At 42.8% G+C, this 16205-nt stretch overlaps 2 protein-coding genes across 4 annotated transcripts in view; one reads left to right on the top strand and one right to left on the bottom strand.

Annotated features, from left to right (window-relative positions):
• LOC126541486 (heterogeneous nuclear ribonucleoprotein K-like) overlaps positions 1-1612 on the top strand; it is a 65875-nt gene extending 64263 nt beyond the window's left edge. For all 3 annotated transcript variants that reach the window (XM_050188247.3, XM_050188246.3, XM_050188245.3), the window contains one exon: positions 1177-1612. The gene's annotated coding sequence lies outside the window, so the exon portion shown is untranslated. The remainder of the gene's footprint in view (positions 1-1176) is intronic.
• On the bottom strand, positions 1315-16113 carry Pbp49 (proximal sequence element A Pbp49). Its single transcript, XM_050188243.3, has 9 exons — positions 15698-16113; positions 12755-12832; positions 12517-12613; positions 10176-10328; positions 7859-7993; positions 6596-6678; positions 4750-4914; positions 3239-3349; positions 1315-2614 (listed from the first exon to the last, which is right to left on the bottom strand). The coding sequence occupies exons 1-9, from the start codon at positions 15886-15888 to the stop codon at positions 2467-2469; spliced, it is 1161 nt and encodes a 386-aa protein (XP_050044200.1). The 5' UTR covers positions 15889-16113; the 3' UTR covers positions 1315-2466.
• Positions 16114-16205: the final 92 nt, after the last annotated feature.

The following is a 16205-nucleotide window of genomic DNA, read 5'->3' as shown; positions in this document are numbered from 1 at the left end:
CTTTTTGCTCCGCAGTCTGTTGGTTTTCATACCACGGCTTCATAACGCTGGCATTTCAGCGACCGATTGCGCATCTGCACCAGCGAGTGCGTGCGGTGGTTAGTTATGGTTTCGTCTCGTGGTCTGTTTCCATTAGTTGTGCTCGCAAAAACTGATGCGTAACTGGTTTCTAATCTCTCAAAGGGTCCATTAGATGCTCACTCACTCTTCTGTTACTCTTGCCCTTTCCCTCCCCGGCGAAAGTGAAACTGCGCTGATTAGTTGCGCACGTGGCGTGAGTGTGTGCCTACGCCGATGCAGCTGTCAATTCATCAGACCGCCCCTTCCCGCAGCTGCTCTGCTCTGGGAATAACGGTGTTTTTGCGTGGCCACGACAACACCACTTGTGAGCCAATACAAGCTTCACTTGAAAAGCAAGAAACAATGTGCTTTGGAGGCAACATGGAGCTCCCTTTTTGTCGGTAGTTTTCTCGGCGTCACTGTCTGTTATGCGTGTGTCACTCTTATTATACGGTGCTTCGCTGGTGCGTGGCAGCAGAATCTATGGAAAATAGGAACAGTGCGTGTCAAGAGCAGCATTCTCGTGGATGGCTTATGTGGCGACGACTTACGAGCTGATGGGCGGAATGGTTAATTTTGGGGCTTTCACTATAACAGATTTCAGAATAACGAACATTTTACTGTGATCCCCTGAAGTTCATTATACCGAGATTTCACTGTATAAGTTAAATCTGTATAAGTGGAAAAAAAATTGAAGCCCATCTGTATTCATGAATAAACAATGCATGTTTACCCACTGAAAGTATTTTTGTCACTTTATGCTCACTCAAATAAGATTGCAGTGCATTTTTTTTAAATAGGCCAATCCAAACATTGCAATTCTGCAGTAAAAAGTATTCGACCCTGGGGGGTCACATTTGGTGGAAAAAAATTGACCCTCAAGATTAAACTGTCCGGCAGAATGCGTTGGGAGTTTTTAAAAAGAACATCAATATTTATATCCGCAAGGACTGCTACTAACCACACAGCTGACTTTGCACAGATGCAGCTAGATGAAGTCAGTGTAAAATTCATAATTATGTTCAGATGTGTCTGAACATGGCTTGTTCAAAGTGTTTTTGCATACCCTTAGCCGTGTGTAACTCCTCCTCCTTTCTTTTTTCTGTCTTGTTGCAGGTTTCGGCACTGAGAATATTCCCACCTCGGAATGCCTGCCTGCCTGCCCGTTGTTTTGCCGTGTCGTTCACTTAAAAAGCTGACTTACACACTTGTTCACACACAGAGGGTATTGGCTGGCAGCTGGAGGGATCATCATTTTCCTTTTTTTTGTTAGTTTTTGTTCTGGTTTTCTTCATTGCACACCTCATAAGTATTCAAAAGAACGGAGTTATGTCAAACTGATCAGAAGATTCTTCACACCATTCAGAGCGAATTGAAGCCGTCAAAACGTCATCCGCCCACTTGTTGCAGCATAGCACCTCTCCAGTGCAAATATGCTTCATTTTTCTTTATTTTACCAGAGACTGTTTTAGTTGTTTCGAAAGTGCTGCAGTTTATCTTTGATGCTGTGTACAAAAAAAAGAAAAAGGAATAAAAGCTCTTTAAATATGTTTTGGGTACTACCATGTCTCTCTCCTCTGTCCACGGTCTGTCGGACACTTGCACACACCTGTATTAGTACACCAACAGTTCATGCTAATTTGGTGCACAGTTCCACTGGTTGCTGTGCATGTCACATAAGTGGGAACGTGAAATGCAAGAGGCCTGCACCTATAATGAAATTATCCCCATTCCTGAGAATGCACGTTTTTCAGCATAGCATTGTCTTATTTTGAATCTGGGCGTTCTTAAAATGAAGACACATTGCATTAAAATTGCATAGCGAAGTTGCATTTGCGCCTGCCATTTCATTGAATTGACTAGTTGCAACCGTAACTTGCGAAGCCACTTATGAGAATTGCAGAGAACCGTGCCCATCGTGGTAGCTCGGCGGCTATGGCACTGTTCTGCAAGGGTTCTATCTCTGCCACGGCAGCTGCATTTCGACGAGGGGCAAAGTGCAAAAAACGCTCTTGTAGTACTTGTATTTGGATACATGGTAAGGAACCCCAGGTGGCCAAAAGTAATCCATAGTCCCAGTCCACTACAACATGCCTCATAATCAAATTGTCATGTTTGCACCTAGGACTGTAGAATTTTATTAATTTTAGAGCACTATGAACCAGTGGCCAACAGGCTAGAAAGAAGGTGTACAGTACTAGTACTACAATCGCAGAGCTGAAATGAAGTCTTGAGCAGAGGTACCTATTTAATTTCCTCATCTGCAATGTAAAGAGAAATGGCTGCTATGGCACGCTGGTTATTGATACAATTTATTAAGCACGCACACTTACAGTGCAACACATAATAGGTAAAGCAAGGAAACTGAACACAAATGTTATGCATTCGAGAAAAGACTAGTGCATATCACAGTACTGTATTCCAATCCAGGTAGGGCGATGCACGAAACTTGCCAATTTTCTTATTGTCTGGGGTGTAGTTGTAGGACCGAAAACACGTATCACAGAAGAAATATGGGTCATCACTGACACGTTCGTTCTCGTATGTCACCCATCTAGAAAAGAGAACACAAAGTGTGCAGCTGTAACTCGCATGTTGGTTATCAGCAGCGGCCACGGTATGCAATATGGTGCACAAAGTGATAATAGTCGATAAGATTAGAAGGAAAATTGCATCACTAAGCATTTTAATTTTGGTTCAACACTTAAAAAAGAAAAAAAAAAAGGCGGGGGTGGATTCAAAAGCTGTGGTTCTACATGGCAAACCGTTTGTAATAATGGACCTTGCTGTGCTGCTACTGTTCAATGCTTGAGGCAACACTTCGCTGGCCAATTGGTCCTGCTTTTGCAAACAACTCGTCTGCTATGTCAGTATGTTAGTGGTTAAAACATCCTCAAACAGGGATGTCCCCCAGGCCTATAAATAAGTGAAGGAAACTATAGCATTTTGCTTATTCTGTTGGGTGTCTAAATTGACAAAGAAATGAGGAGGAGCGTAAAATATGATAAACCACTTTCCCGGGCAATTTCCATCTTGAGTCCGGCTAAGGTGGCATGACAGCACAAGATAATGGTGTTTGCTAGGCGAGTCTACAGTAGGTCACCCTGACTGGATAACGCTGCAGGCAGACTGCACTACTTTCCTTCGGTGTACAGTGGTGCAACTTGGAAATGCTTACTTAGCTGTGCTCTGGTGGCAGAGCATGCAGAACACCCGCCTGCCACATGGGAAGGTTTTCAATGCCACTGGGTAGTCCAACATGTTTTGGCTGTCATGTGGGTGGAGCACCCTGTTGAGAAAATAGTGGTGGCATATATCTGCAACTTTAAACAATCTGTTGTGTGTCATACAAGCAATGTCAGCAGGTAGGGCCACACTAAACTCTCGGCCATGCACTACAAATGAAGATCAGAGGGATGAAAGAGAAAAATGATTTCACATATATTTGTCAATCACCCTTATGCAATACCAAAAATGTCACTCATACCAAGAGAAGACACTTGGTGAGCCAGAAAAGGCACAAAAAGGAAACACTGCTGGCTTTGCTGCCTTGAAGCTCCCATGCCAGCTTGCCGTGACATCACAGATATTGATGGTGTTGGCTAGGGCTTAGTTAATTCCTTAACAGTTAAAATTGACTACATTGTGTTCTAAAGGAGCCAAGGACTGAAAGTGGCAAGTCTTGCGAAATTTAATTGAGCTAATGCCAGCCAAGTATGAAAAAATACTTGAACCGTGATGTTACGCTGAAGTATTGGCATTTGGGCTACAGTGCAAAATTAAAACAATTAAATTTTGACTGTTTTTTCTCTTCTATTAACCAACATATTACAGTAAAATTAATGAAAATAGAGTTCCCAAAGAATATCTTATCAGTCTTAATTGACTCTCTGTTTCTGGGTGTCTGTTCATATGTATAGTTGGGAGCTAAAGTCTACAGGCAACATCGAAAATATTTTTTTCTAGCACAGTCGTGCAACGTGGAATTGTCCGATTAAGTTACGCTAGTCAAACAAGTGCACCTAAGCTATACCATTTGATTTCAACTTGCGTGCCTCTGCTGTGACGAAAAAACATTTTGATGCAGAAGCATAAAATTGCTCACTAAGCGAAAAAGCCGGTGTCTGGCACCTGCAGCAGCCTACATTCCCATTGGCTGCAACGCCATGTTATGAGCACCTCAGCCGAGTTCCAATTAGATGCGACGCCACTGCACAAGCGTGCCTTGATAGAGCAGAGCGGGTGAAACGGGACACCAGCACGCTAGGTGTTGTATGAGGGGAGAGGACGTCGTTACGTCGCCATGTCACCCTCTCTTTCAGTCTCCGAAGCCTACATTATCGGCGCATTCCTTGTCCACGCAAGCTCTCGCCTGCTTCCTAACAGCGCCTTGGTAAGACAAAATCAAAATGCACCAAGCATCTCAACACACTCGCTTGCGTTAAACTGTTCATGCGTTAAAATTGGACAGTAATGCTTTCACACTGGCAACTCATCAGAAGTGCTTAGGTGTCCTAGGATTTTTTTTCTTTTCTTTTTTTCTCGCGACATCTGTGGTCACCAGATTTTTGCAAGCATTCCATAGAAGAGTTTGTACTCCGGATTGTTCACTTTAAGAAGCAGTGCTAAGAACTCGGAACAATAATTTCTCTAACACAGTAATAGAAATCACCAGAGATGAGTACCAACCTTATGTCGGAGAAGACCACTAGGTGTTCACAGTAGCCTTGGTGAACATAGACATAGGGGTATCCCAGACGCAGCTCCAGGTCTGCAAGTTTAGTCTTTGCCATGTCTGCAGTCTTAAAAGGACCTATTTCGCGCCGGGGATTCTTCGCCCACTCTAGTATTACCCTGAAGAAAATCATTTTTGGCATTTTACTATAGTATTAATGAAGCCTTAAAAGAACAAATAACTGGTTGAAGAATTGTGCTCTGAAAAGGTGTTGCAGAAGCCAAATGATGTCCTCTATCAACAGAAATTACAAATTATATTTGATCAACAGGAAATGTTGCAGCAGCAGATAAGTAAACGGAGCATGTCTACAAAATCATTGTAGGCATTTCAGCAGGAATTAAACTATGCTGTATTTTTGCCACTTGCATTTAAGGAGAAACGTAGGTGCAAAGCTCTTCCAGCACATCATGGCAAAACAACCCCTTGCTATGACAGCCTTCATTCGTTTGGCTCGGTGCGATGATTTCTGCACCTACAGCCAGTGTCCAAAGCGAGTGATTATAGTCGCAATGAAGTCGCATCAAAGGCAAGATTATCTTCGTTATATCCTATGTGCGTTACAAGCATACATTTGTTACATGCTGATATTGGTGATAAACATTTTACATTTACTTCATCATACACACATTATTTCGATGGTCAACTATGCCTGTAGGAGGTGAACTTTCATAGTTTATATTTATGTCTTCAGCGGAGAACTGCTGCAGAAGTATGACGAGGTTTGAAAATGGGCCTTCCATGCATCTGCTCATCCTAAAGTTTCTCTAATTACATTTTTGTAAAGCCAACCGCAAGCAAAACCCAGAGCATCAGGATTTGTTTTGCCTATGTAAACAGTCTATCCTAACCTAAGCTAACCTAACAACTTAGTACGTCGGGGAGGGAAGCTCCTTGCTTGTGCAAACGATGGCAGCGTGTCCAACAGTTCCTTCACACCCACAAGAGGTGCACGCAGCAATGTCAACCATTCTGTTAAGTAATAAGCACTGATCAAAACAACTCTATTAACATGAAAGCATCAGCTAGTTGGTTATTCAACTCGGGTGGGAACAGCGCTAAGGGCTTGGACAAAGTACAATGTGCCGTTTTTATGTGCCTTCCCCTTTGTCCATGTCTTTAGCACTGTTGCCACCTGAAAAGTGACTCATCCACAACCTACACAGTAAAGTTGCTTCATGACAATATTGTCCAATTGTGTTGCTTCTAGCTTCTGTTCATAACGAAGATAATTACCAAGGCTGTACAAGGCAGTGGGTGAGTTGTATGTACAATGCAGGATGTGACTTTTAGCATTGCCATTCTACACGCAGTTTCTTGGCAACAATTATTAGGTCATTCACATGCTTGGCTGGATGGATACATTGTCTCGTACTTGCTGAGCACTCGTCAAAAGCATCACCATCTATGCAAAATAACACCATGGAAATGCGGTTACAGCTAGCCAAGTTCTTGAAGCCATTGCATAATCCCTCATGAATAAGTAGATGTCTTCGTGTCTGTTGATGTGAGCAGGAGCACACAAAAGAACAATTTTACAATTCAAAAATTAGAAGAAGGAAGTGCGAAACTTATAGTTCTTGTAGTCTCTGGTCAAATCAATGACCCTGGTTTCTCAAATCAACTAGCTAACATAATATGAAACCTGCTGCTAAAACATGTACTGCTGCCTTTCCAAAGTAGCAGTGCCAGGGTCTCAAGATCTTCTTTCCCACTGCAAACAGTCTACCACAATACGAACACAACATATCACGTAGAGAGGCTCCCTAGCTGTTGTACAAACAAAAATTGCACACTTACTCGCTGTAGTCTCTGCATGCTGGATCACTCATGTCATTGTAGAATGTGTTCCCTATGTAAAAAAAGCCCGACTTGTACAGCTCCTGCAAGGGAGTCAAAATGAAACTGCTTGACAAGTGTTGGAGGTTCGGCCTTGTTAGTAAAAGAAGGCCAAACGTTTAAGCACGGTTATAGACAAGGACAAGCAAGTGATCACACTATGGCGCTTGTGTTTGTATAGCACTAGTGGCAAATGGATTCACACATTTTAAGAAATTACTATGTTCAGTGTAATCATCATCAATAGCAGCAGTCTATTTATGTCCACTGCACAACGAAGGCATCTTTCAGCAATCTCTAAATAGCCCCGTCTTGTGCCAGCTGGCACCATCTTATGCCTGCGAATTTCCTAACTTCACATAACCTAGTTTTCTGCCATCCCCGACTACGCTTTGACTTCTCTTGAAGCCCATTCGGTAATTCTTACCATCGGCTATCTGCCCGACACATTGGCTACCCCACTTGCTCTCTGATCCACACCGCTGTCTTTTGTGGTAGAATGCAATGATTGTACATTTTTCTTTTAGGGTCAGTGTGTCGGGTCACAAATGTGTGCAGAACGTTGCGTAAATAAGTGGGCCAGATACAAATAGCTTTCCAGTTCAAATGCTGGCTCTCTTGCGCACAACTTTTGCACAGAGGTGGCATTTTGCAGAGCATTCTTTCTTAATTACATGTTAAGGTGCAGTGCTCACCTGTTTCATCCAGAAATATTTGTCACCTGCAGCGATGATGGATGGGAAAAAATGGATTCTCTTTCTCTTTTTTGCAAGAGGGTGGTGTTTCAGGAAAGCTGTCAGTGTTTTATCAAAACATGATGAGCGCTGCTGTTCCATTGCCGAGAAAATGCACACCTTTTGTTTTTCAACATAGCTGCATATCATATGGGTTTCTGATTTAATCTGGACAAACGAGCATGTACTGCACTCAAGCGTGGTGTTGATGAAGTACAGGGTTTTATGGCGCAAGGGCCGGATACAGCCAAAGAGCGCCAACTCAAGCGTGGTGTTAAACAAAATGCACTGTGAAATACGGGTTGTGTGAAGCCTGAGCACAAAAGAGACCGCATTTGTGAAGGAAGGGCCTGGCTCACTTATTTGCACAATGTACTGAGCTGTTCACCAAATTGAAGTGCTATAGGAAAAGCCTGAGCAGTAGTGGCATGCTTTCTGCTCACATGTGGGGGGAAAAAAAAAGCATATAAATACACCACCACAGTCTTACCACAGCTCGTTGGTCCGAAATTCTGTCTGGGTCTTCACTGAAGTCTCCAAGGACAGCAGCGTCTGATATGCATGTAATTTTTTCACGCAAGCTACGCAATGACTGGCAGCTGAGCATTGCTAATTCTACTTGAATCTGGAAAAAAAAAGAAAAACAGGTATCACAATCACATAAAGCACCAGGCAAACTAATACTATAGACGTTTCCAGCATAGCCAAGACATACGAGCCCATACGTGTACTGGAATGCTGTAGGGCATAACCATAAACTGCAGCACTGTTTACAATGCCTTATGATAATACGATCAACCATAACATGCTACAAACATGTTGCAAAAATCTGCTCATCAAAAAAAAATCTGATTAGCACTGAAGCATTGTAATGACACACCATGTTGCTGCCACACAGACAAGCTTGTATGAAGCGTGTATGCCCAGCCGGGTACCTCTTTTGCAATTCCCGCTGAACACATTGCTCCACCTAGTGGCACAACTGCAAAGTTCACGCCTGGCACGTGTGCGAATGAATATGTGTCATATTTTCTGCCTTGCGCATGTTTCTAATCATGGAAAGACTTCTGCGACACCCTTATACCCAAACAAGACAAGCTGGTGAAGTATACTGAACGTACTCAGTGACCCATGTTGGCATAAAAAGAGGCTCATTGAAGAGCGGCACATGCTAAAGTGGCACGAGATGCCCGATGCTATAGACCATGCACTAGATGGACAGACGGATGGATAGTCAGACTGACAATTGCTCATTGCAATGAGAGTTTAGTGCATCTTGGTTAAAATCAGCATCGCAAGGAGTGGCCCACCCTGCGCCTTGCCATATACACTCAGCAGTGCTCTGATATACATCTGCGCTAGCACATTTCTTCTAAGCTTAAAATGTCTATTAGAGAGACACTGAAGAAATAATTTTAACCAGATCGGAGATTGCACTTCTGTTGCAATGATTTACTTTCTAAATTCTTAGTGCATTTTTGTAAACTTCCACTGGCTTTGGTGTTACTGATAAACTAACAGCCATCTGGATGGTTAAAACAGTTGCGATAAGAGCAACAAGTCACAGCTGACTGTACATTAATTGTTGAATACTATAAAGAAACTCTAGGATTTTTACAGAAAACGTAGTAACTACATTTCGAATTGAGACTTCTGAAGTATATGTAAACTTTTAATAAACATTGAATGAGAAGTTTTCGCATTTCCAAAGACGTAATCAATACATTTATGCAGGTCGGCAATCTTCTTTCAACCACATTTGAAAAAAAAAACATCAAATGGACAATCAAGCAAACAACCTGGTGGGTGAGGAACAACGTGCACACAAACACGTTGCCCTAGCAGTAGTTCACTAAGGGTGCCATCATAATATTGTTTATAAACAATGGAGATGAACCTCAAGGTAGTTTTAAAACACACTCACTGCTTTGCAGGCAGGTGTACACATGGAAGTACCTACAGCAAGATGTCCTGGCCAGGAAGCTGAACTATAAGGTTTCTTCCTTGAGAAAAGCATCACTCTTTCTAAGCATACAAACCAGCCATTATTTTAATGCAAATAGCATCCTCAGCATTTTCAGATAAGTTTTATTTCACGCTATGTAGATGTCTAGCTATTCAACAGAAAACCAACTTGGCTTGCTAGGTATGGGCCATTGGGTATGCGTTGCTCTTCAATGGACCCCTCTGACACCAACTTGGGTCACTGGTATTTACCAGCGGGTATGTTCTTCTCTTCATAATACCCATCATAATATATAAAACACATCACCAATTACTCAACCATGATAAAGCAATCTATCTTATCATATTGTTACGTAGGAAGACGCAGACGAAAAGCTATGTACAAGTATATTTACAAGAAAATACGCTGCGCTTGGCCAAGAGGCAACAGCCCGCGCTAGCTTCTCATCGTCGTCGTCGTCTTCGCACTGCTCGCCTTTTCGTGATCGCACATATTGTTCCGTAGCAATATAAACAAAGTATATAAATTGTACATAGAACAATAAACCTCACACAGTGTAGATTAAGTTCCGTTTAAACTCTAAAGAGTGCTATTCACATACTTGGATAGTCATTGTAGATTATTTCTTCTCAAAATGTTTTTCCAATATTTCTTCTCTTTTTTTTTTTACTTTCTTCTGAAACTGTTTTCCCTGCTGCATTATATTTTCTGCTGTCTGGTTCTGATGGCTACGTGTGGTAATGGATAATTTCAACTTGTAAACGAAAATAACCATGACTCCTTTCAGTACTCAGAACAGGAGCATGCAACAACCCAAAAAAAAAATGAATGAAACACTTGCCTTGAAAGAAAAGCAGTGAGCGCCCATGCGCACTTTCTTTATTCCCACAGGCATTTTGATAGGTTTGAAGACTTGTGCTATCAGCACAACCTCATTGCTGGGAACACGTTCTTCTTCTGGAAATTTCAGCTGAGTTTTCTGCTTCATAATGTTCTTTGGTCCAGAGAAAGAGGCGAACAGGCACTCAACACTCAGTTGCATCATTTTCAAAATCAAGGACAACTCACACATGATGCATGCATCACACCTGCCATTCGCTGATTGGTTTCTACACACTGCTAATCAGTAAACAGATGTCCTCCTGACACCTGAAGACAGCTCAGGGATGTAACCACTGTTCAAGCTGCTTCTTATTACTTGATTGCTATTTACTTGATTGCTATTTCTTTTCTTTTGTGGGGCAGGGGGCGCCGAAATGAAATAACGCAAAGGAAAGCATGTTGGCTACAATCGAATGCCTACTTTGGGCACCTAGTGTGGCTACCGAAGGAATATCAAAGAAAACGTGAGACGCTTGGTCCACAGAGAACCAAATGCATACTCCTCGGTATCCTACACCGGTGAGACAAAATTTTCCGGAGAGGTTGCGCTCAAGCAAATGCGTTGCAATTTGTCGAGTCCACGCAGTGCTGGCGGCGAGTGACTATGCATTGTTTCTTTTTCTTATCTGCTAGCCAGAAAGCGTCCAAAACCCTGCCAGGCAAAAATCCAGTCAGCCAGAGTAAAACGAATGCGCCATCGAAGTGCGCCGCGTGGTGGTCGATGCAGCACGAGAAAAACGCATGCGCTCTGGCTGGATCGGCAGCCCGTGAGTACTGAGAAAAAGAAAAAAAAGAAAGAAGAGAGAGAGAGAAGAAAAAGAGGCTCAATGTGTCCTCATGATTAAAGGTCCAAGTAGAAAAATAAATAAGAACTTAGTTACCTTTGCTGGCTTTAGTGTCTTAACATGGATGCTTTGGCGCAGGGAAAAAATTTTTAATATTCTTTTCTGTGACATGACGGCACAAACGAACCACCACAACGCTTCGTCTAATCGGACCTCGCTGCCTGCTTTGTGAACTTGTGTGACAGTGTGTTATTTTAGCATATCTGTTTGTGTGGTCCGATGTACGACTTTAGAAAAGTCAATGCAGCTTTGGAATCAAATGTTTACAAGAGCATTAAACCCACAAGGTTCCGGAATTGAAAATCTAAAGCACGACTTTGGAAATGTCAATGCACCTTTTGCATCAAAAGGTTATGAGAACTTTATACCTACAAAGTTGCAGAATTGAAATCCAAGCGCTGCGTAGATTCTGCGGCCTCCGGAGATGCCGTGATGAGCCCGCTCGCCATCAAAACACCCTTGAAACTTTGTGTTCGGTGGGGCTCCTTGCATTACGATATGTGAATCCCTATGCATGGGTGATGCCACAAATTCCAGCCCGCTTTCACAATGTTCGCGATAAAATGTCTTTTCGAGCGTGACAAGGACATTCTAGACAAAATCTAGCATGATTTCCGGCACCGGGAGTTGTTTTGGTTGGCGGCGCATGACAACACGAAAAAAATTCGGGGGAGTGGGGCGGGGCTGAAGCCCAATAAGCCCCCCCCCCCCCCTTCCCCCCCGGTTATGCCCCTGCTTCACAGGTGTGGCACTGAAGCTATACCTACACATTGAGGGTACTGAAAAAAATTCTCCCTTTTCTGTCTTCAGAAATGTAGCATACCTTGGGCATACAAATACTACTGATCTTGGATTTGCTTTTGTTTAATTAGGGCTTTGCTGAGCATAACGAAAATGAAATTATGAGGCTATAAAGCAATAACATTCTGAGTGCAAAAGGAGCAGCTGACCAGCTTTAGTTGCACTCTTATGCCATGGCAGCTAAGTGACTATGTTATGAACTATGTGATCTTGTTACGCTGTTGCGCATGAGATCACGAATTCGCTCCCAACCTTGGCGGCCACATTCCGAAGGGAAAGGAATGCAAAAATGCCTGCATACGATGCATTTGGTGCACATTACAGAAGCTAAGGTGGTCAAAATTAACATGGAGTCCCTCACTATGGCATGCCTTACAATCGATTGTGGTTTTGGTATGTAAAACCCCAGAATTTAGTTTTTATTTTAGCTGAGCTATGTGGAATTTCTTAGAAGTGAATGTCTTTTCTTCATCTATCTTTCCCCCTTGATACACATCGTGGAGACAAATTAAATTATCCGACTTCTAAACCTTACTCTTATAAGCAAGAAATGTAGTTCCTCATTTGCATAAGCAATGTGTATGTGTGCTGAAATGCTTTAACTAGAAGGTATGATTTTAAGTAGTGAGACACAAACTGGTTCCATGTACTTACCACTTTTGAAAGGAAGCACACCTTGCGAAAGTAATGGTATGTCTTCAGACGATATGCTTCATCATCTTTTCGCTTCTCAAGGTCTTGTCTCTGCAGCCTGCGGATAAAGCATGCACAGGCTGGCTTCATTATTGAAAGGGAAGATAAATTCTTCATTAATTCTGTACAGGTCCAATAGCACTTTCATGGCTATCAAGTATAGCTAAGTAGGTGAAACTGAAGGAACGTATGGACTTGCCTCAGAGTCATGAGGTCGTCATGCTTCGGGAGATTTGCTATGTCGATGCTTTCTTCTCCACAACACAGAGTAGATGGGCTGGAAAAAAAAAGTATCAGCATAGTCTACAAACAGAATCTTATAAAAACAAAGCTATGCAAATCCCACACCCTGCGGGAATCGATATTAAGCGAAGCATTTTGCAACCAGCTGGCTATCCAGCCTGCATGCCAAATGTCTCGAAGAGCTGCTGTGATACAAGAGAAGTATGCAGGCGTTCATGGCCTAAAGGTTATATCCCACCATTGAGATTTGATCCCACTATAGGCCTGAAATGAGGCAAGAAAGGAACCTACACCACACGAAGTGCCTAGAATGAGGCAAGGAAGAGGTGCTGATGAACAAATGTTTGTCTGAAATTGAGAAAGCAAACATATACAGATTTGAGCACAAGTGCAACATGCTGTCGATAAAATAACTTCCATTTGTGCACAGCTCCATGAGCCCACACAATGATAGCAAGCACTCATGCAATGATGCCGGTCTATTCTAAATACACTTTTTTGCTTTGCATTTAATCAAAAGTGTGCTATATTCTTTGCTCTATTGTAAATCTCCTTAAAACCAAAGCCTACATTGACATGAAGAGACATATGCATTAAATATGCACCATTTTTAAAACAGAGGCCACGCTTCTTAGCTGGATCGCTGACAGCGTCATGTCTGCCGCACATCAAGTGATTCTCGTAGACTATGCTTGTGCACACACAATTCGTCATTAACTGCTCTCCATTCTTCGGAGCATGAGCACACAACTTCACCAGATTGTAGAGCGTAGAACACATCATGGACCCACCGTGCCAGCTTGCTCATAAGAGTAAGATGGGTGCACGTTTAAATGCACATGTATCTGCATGTGTGTGTAAGCTATTGTATGATGAGAGGCAACGTTGAGGAAAAAGCAAGAATGTTGTAGCATGTGAAGTACATGAAGCTTCCATTAAACACACGGAAGGAGGAAAAATGCATTTGCAATATGTGGGTAACATTGCATGGGAGTGAAATGCAAATTACCAACTGGGCTCAAGGAGTTTACAGGGTTCATACAGGACATATGAGTCAAAAATCAAGGAAAATTAAAGTATTTCAAGGATGCCAAACACCAAAATTCAAGGAGGGAAACAAACCTTATTCATACACACACAGTGGAAAATAGTGAAGTCTCCTCAGCTGCAATTCCTTGGAGCTTAACAGCTGCTCAGTCGCTTCAGGTCGCTCTTCAGGTCGCTTTTCTAAGTTTACCTTACCATTGTAATGATGTCGGTTGTCTTATGGCATGACTTTAACCAAAACTACTTTTGTTAAGGCCAAATAGCTGAAACTTACTTTCTGCCAGGCATTCCTAGAGCCTAGGGCTCGAAAATTGAACCAAGATGGCTACGGTGTGTACAAATTAGCAAAACAACAAAATGGTGACACAGCTTTTCATCGTTTGATCTAGGTCCATGAGGGCAACGGTGATTTAACCAAGCCTGTCATCGGTGGCTGTGGACATGACACCTTGCAATCATGTAACGACACACTGAAAAGAAAATATCTAATTGTTTCCTGATAGACAGTGTCTGTGGCACAGCCCCTATGCAGAGTTAGTTACTTTGAACGTTCAAAGTCGCCCAAACCCCAGTTTTCAAGGAATTCAACGGACACATTCATTTTCAAGGGGTTTCAAGGGTCCTTGAATTTATGAATGAACCCCGAGTTTATAGACGAACAAAAATGAGCTGACTGTCAGCATACTGCACCTACTTGAAGATCTAAATATATTTTTGTGAAGTTGTTAGTCAGCACCTGTCACATGTGCCTCTTTTGTGTGTGAAAGTGTGCATGTGTATGTGTGTGCATGTGCACATAGCAACATAACCAGCTTTTATTCTTGGAATGCATTATCACTTTCAGAGCTTGTTGGTCCCCTCAACAGCAAGATTCTGACTGGTGTTGCAGATGACTTGACAGACTCTGAAGTCTATAATACCAGCGAATAAATGTCTCAAAAGCACCTCAGATTATAATAAAGTGGCCAATGTACGATCTTCAGAGCACCCAAGGGGCAGCAGAGGGAACAAAGGTGAAACTTAGAAGTACTGAAAGCTTTAACCTGGGTGGCCCGTTGGTTGGGGCCGCCGAGGCCAGAGTTTTGCCTCAGTATTGCTCTTTTAGAGCCCTGGAGGCACCGCCAAAGTATACTAAAAAAAATCTGGCAGAAACCATCTTAAGATGACTGTCGACATTAATGCGATTAGCATTGAAGCAATGAAACGACACACCGCATGGCCACCGCCGAAACGCGTCATGCGTGTACTGCATCTCTGCACGAAGTCCACGCGTGGCATGTGTCTGCATATACGAATATATATTCAGACAATCTTGTATGAAAATAAATGACACAGGTTTGATTCTGCCCAGCACCTGATAATTAAATGATCTATTTGACACTGAAGAGCGGCGCATACTCAGTGTCACATACACCCAGTGACCCAAGTTCGTCCGGCGGTTCGTTTCGCACCAAGTTCCATCAGCACAGCAGCCCAGTGCTCTAGACTAGCCGGTGACTCAAGTTGCGTGAATGAGGTTAGATACGGAGAGACAAACATAGCGCAAGCTAGGTAAAGTTCCTAAAGAACGCTAATCACATTAATAAGGGCACGTTGATTACACTTAACAGTAGCGCAAATTTTCACTTCCCGGGCGTCCTGGCAGAGGAGATTTGGCTTGCACTGGCAGCTCAATTTGTGCGACGCCAGTCAGGTCTTGTGGCGTTTGGCACAGTGTACGCGACGAGAAAAGCGCCCCTCGATTTCTGCAACACCTACACCAGTCAGGATTTTGCCCATTTGTGGTCCAAATGTGTTTGTGCGATTATCATCATTTCAAAAGAGCATAGGGAAGAATGCCACACTTTCTTACCTGCAGTCGGCCTCCAGTGTTTTTAACACAGACTCCGGTATGTTCATCAGTTGCATGATAGCTTCTCGAACGTTCTGATCACTGTCGTGTTGCTCGTTTTTCAAAGCGTCCGTCCACTTTTGTTTGAACTCTGTCGGTGACATGGTTTCACCGATCCAAGGCCGAAATTCGGGTTCATGAATTGCATCCATGGTTCTGAAACTGATAACTCAAACAGCAACGGCTGTCACAGGGAGTAGTTGCTCAGGAGGGAGCGCTACCATAGAATAAAGAACGCGCTACTTCAGCTTCAGCCGCAAAACCATAGAATACAGAACCTCAGGTTTCGCATTTTTTTAACGCGGTTGCAGCATGCGCGTCTCCACGTGACAACAACGCTATGCTGGCTATGCCGATGTCAATCCCTTTATGAAAACAGCGCGAGGCCAATTCTATCTGCACAATGGCTTCTTACATCCTGTTAGTTGAGAGTTGTTGAACGTTAAGCACGAATATTTCATGCCTTGTC

This window comes from Dermacentor andersoni, chromosome 2 (assembly GCF_023375885.2).
Source record: "Dermacentor andersoni chromosome 2, qqDerAnde1_hic_scaffold, whole genome shotgun sequence".
Classification (NCBI taxonomy): domain Eukaryota; kingdom Metazoa; phylum Arthropoda; class Arachnida; order Ixodida; family Ixodidae; genus Dermacentor; species Dermacentor andersoni.
The sequence above is the reverse complement of the archived record's forward strand: the minus strand, read 5'-3'. Positions and strand labels throughout refer to the sequence as shown.